This window comes from Otolemur garnettii, unplaced genomic scaffold (genome assembly GCF_000181295.1).
Source record: "Otolemur garnettii isolate 467f Iridium unplaced genomic scaffold, OtoGar3 scaffold00116, whole genome shotgun sequence".
NCBI lineage: Eukaryota > Metazoa > Chordata > Mammalia > Primates > Galagidae > Otolemur > Otolemur garnettii.
In genome coordinates, this window is record NW_003852511.1 from 4,474,995 (window position 1) to 4,485,849 (window position 10,855).

At 48.7% G+C, this 10,855-nt stretch overlaps 1 protein-coding gene across 2 annotated transcripts; it reads right to left on the reverse strand.

Moving 5' to 3' along the window:
* Positions 1-302: 302 nt before the first annotated feature.
* Positions 303-10,577, reverse strand: GNG4 (G protein subunit gamma 4). Of its 2 annotated transcripts, XM_012809910.1 has the most exons (3): positions 10,461-10,577; positions 8,242-8,350; positions 303-559 (listed from the first exon to the last, which is right to left on the reverse strand). In XM_012809910.1, the coding sequence occupies exons 2-3, from the start codon at positions 8,338-8,340 to the stop codon at positions 431-433; spliced, it is 228 nt and encodes a 75-aa protein (XP_012665364.1). In that variant the 5' UTR covers positions 8,341-8,350; positions 10,461-10,577; the 3' UTR covers positions 303-430. The 2 variants fall into 2 exon arrangements, with proteins under 2 accessions (XP_012665364.1, XP_003797492.1); XM_003797444.2 differs by lacking the exon at positions 10,461-10,577 and having other exon boundaries at positions 325-559; positions 8,242-8,361.
* Between the last annotated feature and the right edge of the window lie 278 nt (positions 10,578-10,855).

The following is a 10,855-nucleotide window of genomic DNA, read 5'->3' on the forward strand; positions in this document are numbered from 1 at the left end:
CCTGCCTCAGCCTCCCAAGTAGCTGGGACCACAGGCGCCCGCCACAATGCCCGGCTATTTTTTTTTTTTTTGGTTGCAGCCATTATTATTGTTTGGTGGGCCCAGGCTGGATTCGAACCCGCCACCCTAGGTGTATGTGGCTGGCGCCCTAGCCGCTTGAGCCATAGGCACAGAGCCTCCAATCTGTATCTTCACGTGACATCCTTCTTACGTGGCTATAAAAATGTCTATTTGCTTTGCCAACAATAAAAAGAACATGAAAATGAAAAAAAAAAAGAAATTAAATGCTACGAAAAAAATGAGACAAGCGCTGGCACCATCCCTTGGGCAGGGCTGGGTGTGGGCTGCGCTCGCCAGGGCTAAGAGCATGCACGGTCTCTACTGGGGATTTTTAGGGGCAGAGGAGGAGACATTTTCATCACAAATGGAGTTAGAGAATGGTGCAGAAAAACTTCTTCTCTCGAAAGGGGTTTTCTGACGCAGGCACCGGAATGATGAGAGGGTCTTCCCGTACATGGGCTTCACAGTATGCCAGGAGGTCGGCGGCTGCCTGGGAGACCTGCAGGGACATGGAGCACAGGGCCTGGTTAACGTCCATATCAGCAGAGTGGGCCCAGTGGACAGATGTTCCTGAAGAGAGGGGACAAGCCAGGACCGGCTATATTGTGTGCACAGCCAATGACATCGCCATACCTAGGCTAGAGAGAGTTCGTGCAAACCCAAGAGATAGGTTTGAAGCATGACTCTGAGAAAGAGGTGCCACCCTAGGATGGTACATCTGCATCTGGAGAGGACTGAGGGCCAGCAGGAAGGACCAGACATTCTTATGGGACTCAATTAGGTGAGAAGAGGCTCCAGGCCCATAGCCCCACAGCAACTCTTCTAAACCATTTCTGCAAGAATAAAGCACAATGTCTTGGCCAAGCCAGTGGAATCGCATTTATTTATTATTGTTATTATTTTTGAGACAGGTCCTCAAGCTGTCCCCCCTGGGTAGAGTGCCATGGCATCACAGCTCCAACTCCTGGGCTCAAGCAAGTCTCCTGCCTCCGCCTCCCAAGTAGCTGGGACCACAGGTGCCCACCACAACGCCCGGCTATTTTTTGGTTGCAGCCGTCATTGTTGTTTGGTGGGCCTGGGCTGGATTCAAACCTGCCACCTTAGGTGTATGTGGCTGGCGCCTTAGCCACTTGAGCCACAGGCGCTGAGCCAGAATCATATTTATTATCAGTATTAGTTGTTTTCTTGCAATCCACTCTCATGCCCAACAGAGAGAGACACTTCACCCTCCTCAGCAGAATATGAATTTGGCCATAAAGTCACACACATTTTCCCTTGGGGTGGCCACTCTCCAGCAGAGACAGTTGCTCCTGACTAGAAAGTTCCTCCCCCTCCATTTCCTTCCAGGCTTATCTCAAGCCTCCTGGTAAGGGCGACTGGGCATGAAACTGCAAGCTCCAGTCCAGAGGAAGGGCTGGGTGGGAGAGCTGGGTGCCGAGAGGCTCTTAGTAAGAGGGAGATGAACTTGCCAGCTCACTGCACTCAGGGTCTGCTTCATGCACTTGGCAAATGAACGGCCTGTGCGCTAACTCATCCTGCCAGTTAGGCTGTTCCGCCCGCAAGTGCTTATTAGAAGCTTACAGGCAGGAGTAAGTACACAGCAGTCAAATGAAATCCTTTTAGTACATTCAACATCTAAATCTTCTCCAGAATGAGAAAAACACTCCACAAATGACTAACCAAAAAAATGTTTCAAAGCGTCCAGCCATACAAGACATAACACATTTGCTTTGGGGTTTTAAAAATTGGCTCATCTTTCAACACTGGACAGAGGTTCTTCTTCTGATTTCTAGCTCAGTCCCAACCACTTTAGCAATGGGTAGAAATAATTCCGGCAGAGATACTAATACATTTTTTTCTCAAATAAAACAACTTGAACTTGAGCAGATGAGTCCATCTACATCCTGACAAAGTCTGCATTAGTTCGGAGTGTGTAATGAAGAAAGGGGAAACCAGTGACCATCAGGTTTCTAGTTCTACCTCCACACTTGACCTTGAGCTTAACTTTCCTCATCAGTAAAATTCAAGAGAGTTAGATTCTGCTAAGGTATATTTTACTACAAATAGTTGATGACTCTACATTTAATAGCACCATGAGGCCAGGTGTGGTGGATCACACCTCGAGTACTGGCACTCTGGGAGGTCAAGTGGGAGGAATGCTTGAACTCAGGAGTTCAAGACCAGCCTGAGCAACATAACAAGACCCTGACTCTATAAAAAATAGAGAAAATTAGCTGAGTGTGGTAACGTGCACCTGTAGCCTCAGCTACTCAGGAGGCTGAGGCAGGAGGATTGCTTGAGCCCAGGAGTTTGAGGTTGCAGTGAGTATGATGATGCCACTGCAGTCTAGCTAGAGTACAGAGCAAGACCATGCTTTAAAAAAAAGGTATCATGGTCAGTATTTTATATTCTAAATAAATGTACATTGAGTTGGGTGGGAGTGTTAGGCTACAGGACACCCATGTAAGTTATTTCCCAGATGAGTGGAGGCCCTAGGGAAGACCAAGCCTGCAGGGGACTAGAACACAGGAGCAGGGGAGCCAACTCGGAGGCCCACAGAGCTGCGATGGACACACAGAGGACTAGAACCATGCAGTGGGTGCTATAGTGTCTAGTGTGGGGCTTGTGAGCCTTGCATACAGCCAGCTTGCTGCCACCTTCTGTTCTTGTTTTTGAGATAGAGTCTCACTATGTTGCCTTGGGTAGAATCCCGTGGCATCACAGCTCACAGCAACCTCAAACTCTTGGGCTTAAGCGATTCTCTTGCCTCAGTCTCCCAAGTAGCTGGAACTACCGGTGACTGCCACAACGCCATTTTTTTGTTGTTGTTGCAGTTGTCATTGTTGTTTTTTAGCTGGCTCAGGTGGGGTTCGAACCTGCCAGCCTAGGTGTCTGTGGCCAGTGCCCTAGCCACTGAGCTATGGGCGCCACCAATCTCCTGTTCTCTCCAGCCACCTTAGTCTTGACCTTCTATATTCCATACAGAATCTACATAGAATCTATACTCTATACAGAATTACCTGGACTCCAGAGTATTTTATACATTCCATATAGAATCTATGCTCTGTACAGAATCTCTACACTACACAGAATCTATATAGAATTTATACCCTGCAGAGACCCTACACAGTTACCCCAGACAGAATCCACAGACACTGGGCTACAGCAGTGGCCTTATTAGCTGAAATGAGAACTGTCATTCTCAGATGGACTGGAACGTTCCCACCTGCCTGGCCAGCACACAGAAGAAGAGGTCCTTGTAGACCAATTACCCAAGAACTCACATGGCCAGGGAAGAGTCTGACACCTGAAGTTTCTTAGGTCATTCATTTACTCTAGAAGCAGTAAGTGTCCTCAGTGGGGACTTGCTTCCCCTATCCCTACCCTGAGAAGTGTAAGACTATAACTGCCAGAGTCTTAGAGTCTTGACCTCCAAGCCTCTCCTGCCTCTAGGCTGTTGCCCATCAACTCACGTCTACCTACACAAGCGATCCAAGTAGTCAGAAGCCAGCTTGTTAACTGATTGCGACGGCTTGCTCCCCCTTGATGCCTTTACTAGTGCAGGTGATTGTGCATCCTGGGTGGATCTGACTCACTTACCTCTCTGAAAATGCCCTCAAGGGGCTGTGTCCTGGGGCAGTTGTGCCGTCATCTAGTACAACTAGCAGGGCCATGGCATCGGATGACCAGGCTCAAAAGACATGGGGGCTCTGAGGAATGACCCAGTGGAGGAGAGATGGGGCTGGGCCCACGTCCCCTCCAGCAGACGTCCTCTCCCCTCGTAGTCTAGTGGTAGCGCTGTAACAGTTATGCTACTCACATCCGGCCCTGCCAGCTCTAAGCAGTTCTAGACTAGGAATTTTTCTGTCACCTCCCAGAGGTGATACTGTATTTAAGTCCATAATTTTTCTTCCAAGAAAACAAGATGTTCTTAGATTACCTCCTTGTGCTGTCGTACAATCACGGTTACATTTGCTTCATTCTAACTATATGCTCTGTGGACCTGTACAACAGCAATGCACAACGTGTGAGGAAGCCAGTGTTAGTGCTAAGAAATCAGTGTCTGGTTCACGACCAAACGTGTGGATGTGGTCGGTTCCAGGCAATGGATGTACTGAGATGCCCTCACAATTATTGAAAGGTAACCCTGAAAGGGGTGGTCCACTCATGCCCAGTTACATCTAACAGAGCGTAAACCATCTTACAGCAAAATAATCAAAGGTGTTTTCCAATAGTGTCCAAAGTCCTGTATTACCTATAAAACAAAAGTATCTGAAGTTACTGTAATGTGATCTGAAAAGATGAATACAGGTAATGACTGTCTTAATGAACCTTATCCATCCAAGGTGACAGCCTGATGCTGGCTCAGGATCCAGCATTAATGAACCTCCCCTTGGCTGGGTGGGAGGGTTTTCTTAATCAGCCTTAGATTGATTTTTATGGCTGAGGATTTCCTCCAATGTGCATAAAATATGGGCTGTAGGCACTGCTAGATCCCAAAAACATCTGCTGTCTTTGAAACATAAAAGAGTTTGCTTTCAAAGAGAAAAATGTTCTTCTAGTAGAAAACTAAAAACTCCCTTACACTTTATGCGTTCTCATCAAGGCTGAAGTTGGCTTTCCCTCAAGTCAGCTGTGATCAAATGCCCAGAGCGTCTCTGAGCCTCCCCTCCTTCAGTATTGAACTGTTTGAGTTACAGGATGAAAGATGTTGAAAAGAATGGGCAGCTGGGGAACAACTGTGGAATTTTACCATTACATTTCGGAGTAAAAGAGGTGATTAGAACAGCCCAAGTTAGCTCATGATCCTGTTAGTTGCACTGTAATTACAAGCTTCAATGATGGGTGAAAATGTTGCAATTACTATAGTCACATTCCCTGACAAGACAGATGACATAATTATTATTCTGGCTGTGACACCCCCTGCATTTATCCTTTGCCTCTCAAGTAGAGAGACCCACACCTATTCTCAGCAATCCTTGTCTATTTAACAATACTGCTTGGAATCAATTAAAAACATCTTTGTTGGCTTTGCCTGTTCCTCCCTCTGCCCCCAAGAAAAAAAAAATAGAATCATAGTTAAGAGCACAGCCAGGTCACAGCCAATGGTATCTTTTACTGGTCAAATTTGGTGCATGCTCCAGCAGAGGCCGTAACAGGACGGGTGACCCTACGGGGAACTTGTGTACATTATACCTCATCTCTGAATTCTCACTTCAGGGTGAATATTTGTGATTTTTTTTTCCTTTCTAACATTGGGAGGTATTTGAGACCAACACATCAGTTCCTACGGGCAACCTCTACACAATTCTATATTATGACTTTCAGTGTACCTCCTGCGTGGGGAGAAGCTTCCACCCAGCCCACAGACAACATCAACCTGAGAGTGGGTAAAATTATACCTCCAGGTGGACTCCAGAGAGGGGAAGACTGGGCGTTATGTATGAATGAAAGCTGTAATACAACAGAGAGTCCCTCTCTGAATCTGAAGTCACACGTCCATAACAGTGATAGCCACTGTTTACTACCATCAGTGGCTTTATTTATTTCAGTCACAAACTGATTGCATATTGAGAGGTAAATAATCTAAGATGCTTAAAAGAAAGTTTAATGTCACCAGGTTAACTAAAGTAAGGGTTGTTCTTACCCGGCCTTCAGTGTAAGGGACCTCAGCTTGTTCAGAATATGAAAGACCCACATCCACTCTGGACCTTGACTTAACTAAAGTCTTTTTTTTTTTTTGAGAGAGAGAGAGAGGGTCTTACTCTACCACCCTGGGTAGAGTAAGCGTTATCCTAGCTCACAGCAACCTCAAATTCTTGGGCTTTGGTGATCCTGAGATGGGGTCTTGCTCTTGTTCAGGCTGTTCTGGAACTCCTGAGCTCAAGCAATCCACCTGCCTCAGCCTCCCCCCAAAGCTATTTTTCTTCTGTTTTCTCCAAACTTTTCTTAACTTTCACAGAGGGGGATTATGAACAATTGTCAGTATTTGTCACGATACAATCTCTTTTCTTGGATGTCAATAACCTTTCTCTAACTACAGACAGTGGTTGACTTATGATGGTTTGACTTAGGATGGTGTGAAAGCAGTACACGTTCAGTATACTCCTTCACTTGCCAAAGCGTGCACCTGGACAAACCCATCGTAGATTGAAAATACTGTAAGTTGAAAACCCACTTTCACCTTCTGGCGTTTTCCACTTGCAGTGGGTTTACTGGGATGTAGCCCCATCCTCAGTTGAGAAGCATCGGTACCCACTTCTCCTGTATCTCTTGGGCATTAATTTTTAGCACATGCATTACCTGAAATCGCCATCTTCCTGTTTTTATGTTTTATTAGTCTGTAGAATGCAGGCCCAACAACAAGTTGATCTGTCAACACTCAGCAAATAAAGCTTGTGTTGAAAGAATCTTACCCTAAGGGCAGCCCTTTTAGGAACTGGTAACATACCCCATGGATATTTAAGTTATTTGCTATGGGCCTGAGGGCAAATGAAAGAGATGGGCTCCTTGTCCAGTTTCCCTCTGCCATCCATCAGTTGCTTCCTGGTCCCTGGCTGGAAGTTAGGTTTGGGCAAGGGTGTCTCAAGTCGCAGCCATGGGATATCAGCGATTTCCTTTTCCTCTGGGGCAGGAGGATCAGGAATTAACAGAATCTGAATTAGCCTCCAGCTGGTCGTCTGAGGGATCTGTGGACACACTTCTATGATGCCGATCACCACACACCCTTACTGCCTGTCACTTTGAGTATGTCTGAGGAACTAACTTGCCTTTGACTTGGCTTTCTGGGTTCCCCTCCTGCCAGAGCCTGCACGTGTGCCTAAGTGACTTCCGAAGTCCCCTTCATCATGGGGACATGGGGTTTGTGGTAGGCAAGGATCCGTTTTGCGTATCTTCTTGCCAAAGTAGAACTCCTGGGTGCAGAAAGACTGTCCTGTAGCCAAAACCAGTGTCTGTGGAGAGCCTGACAGTTGAGCTCTGACTTCTCTCTTCCCACGGTGACTCTAAATTCTCCCAATTTTTGGTGCGTTTGCCTCTCTGATCCCACCTTTGCTCTCTGCATCACACTACACCCGATTTATGTCCCTCTTGCCTCTCCTGAACCCTCAGAGCATCCACTGCCTCCTCACCGAGGACAACTCGATCTACTGCTGACAGGGTGGGTCACCTCAAACACCTGTCCCTCATGGCCTTGGCCTCAGATCCAGCCATTTGTGCACAGTGCCCTCCCCTGAGCTGCCCAAACTGTCTCCCCAGCACGGCCCACAGCTCTCCCAGCAAGTCCACTGCTTGACATTGGCCTTAATTCGCTCACACTGGCCTTTCCTTCTCCATTGTCAAGTCAGAAGCAGTCCTTGCAAGAACTCCTCCCTGAGCAATGTGGCATGTGGTGGAGACCACCCCATTCATGGCCGTGCAGACTGGGAGGGCGGAATGCTTCTCACACAGCCCCATCTTCACACATCCTTAAAGCCTTTTCTGTGCTATTGAGGCTCATGCTGTTTTAGGATTGCTCTCCGGGTGCTAACCTTGCTCCCTCCTCTGCCCTGGAGATGGAGAGGCCCGACATTGAACTTGGAGCTGGTGTCAGTAGGTGCAGGAGTGTGCCTCCACTGCATTTCACAGCCACACGCCTTGCGTGGCCCCTTGCTTGCCTCTAAGTGGCATCTGGAGAATAGGTGGCTTCATCTTGCTTCAGCTCTCCCAGCACGAGGAGACCTGCACTTATCAGCAAAATGAACACTTTGGGAGGTGGCCGGCACCTTCCCTCACTTCCCCCAAAGGGATATTTGACAAACACAGGCTTAGTTCAGGGCTTCACCCCAACAGGAATCCTGTCAAAATACCCGAAGCTGTCTAGCACTGGGCAGAGAACGGTGATGATCTCCCTGGTAAACTCTCCCTCTTGCTCACTGGCACCACAACAGAGCTAAAAAAGAGCCCAGATGGATTACAAGTGTATTTCTGGTGACTCCTTACGGGACTCACCACACTGTGTATTCTGCATCACTTGAATCCTTGGACACACTCAAAACTCTGCCGCAAACCTTCATTTGTAAATGTTACAGCTCAGGCAGGCTGGATGCTCTGCTGGGTGTCGTATTAAGGCTCACAAGGCTGCTTCAGAAATGGGAGGACCATTCTGAGCTGAGTTTGGGGCGGAGGGGGAGGCGGGCTTACCTTCACCCTGTCCATACACGCTTCCATCTTCAGCTGCTCCACGGCTTTCCTGGCTTGGGAGATGCTGGTGGTGCTGTTGTTGGACATGCCTTCTTTCATGCTGCTGCCCCTAGAAGCAACCAGAAATAAAAGGTCGGAAGTGCTGCTTTTCCAGGGGAAGGCAGGACCGTCCTCAGCCTTCCCCCTTCCCCACCTCCTGCAGCTTCTCTATGCAAGGCAGGGTGCACCTGGGGACAAGCAATAGCAAACAAGGTCAGGGCAGCGTCCCTAGAGTGGGGGGAGCCCGCAAGACACTACGCTTTTCTTTGGAAAGACGTTCTCAGTCCTGGGGAGGGTGAGACGGGATGGTCCCAGAGTGGATTCTTCATCCCCGCCACTGCAACCCTAAGTAACACCCAGACATTTGTTTGCACACACGTTTCTTTGCTCATTCCTGCAGCAGCCCATAAAGTCGACAGGGCAGCACTAGTTTTTGTTTTGTAAATTACGAAAGCACAAAAATCCGAGAAATAAAGCCAGCAGCCAGAGGTTCCCCAGCCAACATTTATGGGTCCAGAGCCCAAACTCAAGCTTTAAAGTCCAGCGAAGTATTCGTCACACTCTTTCAAATAGCCTCTCCTAGAAATCTGCAGCCTTAGGGGCACATTTGCAGCAAATAAAATTGCTTTATTATTCATTGTCATTTGCTGCCCTTCCAAAAGGTTTATAGACTTTAGGTTGAGAGTTTGTGTTTTCAACAATATAACATGCACACACACACACATGTACCCTTATCCCAAGCTTAGACTTGCTTTTCTAGAAAGAGAAATTCTCCCTGACCCAACACATAATGATGCCACGTGATTAAGAGGAGACCACTGGGCTGCCACCTGTAGCACAGAGAAACTGACTCGGAGCCCTGCTGGACGGATGGGTCCTGGAAGGTCTAGCTCTGATTCTTGAAATTGAGAGAATGTACTCCTCGCCGTTCAGGCCACACTTGTCTGTCACCTGCAGCTGAAAGCATCTTGTCATCTAAGACAAACACTTTACAGGTCCCCTTGCGGAAGGTGCTGCCCTGCCACTCACCCCTCTGTCCTGTAACGTCTGTGTCTCTAGCTTCCTTCTCAGCAGATACAATTATACGTATGTCTTTTTCATCCAACCATCTCAAACAACACGGAAAACCCTTCCTTCCCTCAACCTGCATTCTTGCTCGAGAAGGACAGGAAAGGTAACTGCAGATTCCCAATAAGAGGCCCTTCTGTAACGACAGGAAGAGATGCTAACATCACAAAGGCCCGGGGCAGGGGACAGAGAAGCCTGCTCTGTCCTCTCTGCCCTGCCCAGCAGCCCCCAGGGCTCCAAGTCCATTTTCAGCACAGTCACCCTGGTTACCATCGTGAGCCCCAAGCTGTTTTCGTGTGTGTGTGTGTTCATGTTCCTGCTCTCCAGGGGGCCAGTCTGGTTTCTCACAGCACACATACCTGGGACCCAGTCTGTGACCTAGCACACCGGGATACTGGCATGTGTCAAAGGTGGAATGCCACAGCTGGCTGTAAAGTGTCCGTGGCTACAAACCCCGGGGCCTGAGGGAGCAACCAGCTTAGACTGCAGAGTCAGGGTGGGTGATGGTGTCCATCGGCCTCCCCTTGTCACAGCGTGTGGCTGGACAGGGACACGTATCTGAGGAGCACAGCCAGCTTCCCAGCCCAGGCCTGGCAGCCCACGGGGACGGCCTGGTGCTCTTCCCTGCTCCTCCCAGATGGGCGCATCTCACACAGGGGATAACGTGAGGGGGTCAGTGAGCTTTAGAAGGCCCTCCCTCTGTGGAGGCCGGCACCGGCAGACAGAACAGTGAGACCCCTGGAAGAAAGCAAGGCTGGGCGGATAGGGGGAGGGAGGGTGATTGGTGGGGTCACCTCTATGGTTTATCTTACAAGGGTACAAGTGAATCTTTCTAAAAGCAGAGTATGAATGTCTTAACTTAATGACTAAGAGAATGACATGAAGGTTATGTTAACCAGTTTGATGAGAGTATTTCAAAATGTATATGAAAGCAGCATCCTGTACCCCATGATTGCATTAATGTACACAGTTATGCTACAAGGAAAAAAAAAAAAGAAGAAGAAGAAAAAAAAAGGAATCAGGCTGACCGCACCTCCAGGATCCCCAGAGCTGTTTCAGCGAGGCCCCACATGCTCCCAGCAAAGACACCTGTTCTTCAAAGAGACCCTTACCTGCTGAGGGGCAGCACGGTGACAGGCCTGGGCAGGGGACAGAGGCTGGCAGTGGCAGCAGCAGTCCGTCCTCAGACAAGAGGTCGATTCAGAGCTCCTGCTTTGAGGTCCACCTGAAAACAGAACCAGAGACGTGTCTCCAGTGTGGGGAAGGCCTCCCTTCTGCTGTCCTTGGTGTCCCATACGGCCCAGCTCCCATGTTCTCTCCTTGGGCTCAGCAGCTTTCCATTCCCCAATCTGACACAGGGCACACTGGGGACACAACCCCGAGGCCACAGGCAGCCCTGGCCCTGCCAGACAGCAGCTGTCCCTGCCAACCCGAAGGCCTAGTCGCTCTACGCCTCATATGAGCCATCCCAGCCAAACCGCTGCCAGACAGAAACAGCTGACATTTC

Excerpts from the sequence above, each read along its gene's own strand:
- GNG4 (XM_012809910.1), bottom strand. The coding sequence starts at position 8,340 with ATGAAAGAAGGCATGTCCAACAACAGCACCACCAGCATCTCCCAAGCC. Across the intron at positions 560-8,241 it reads CGTGTATGGACAGGGTGAAG|GTCTCCCAGGCAGCCGCCGA; the intron begins GTAAGCCCGCCT and ends ATGTCCCTGCAG.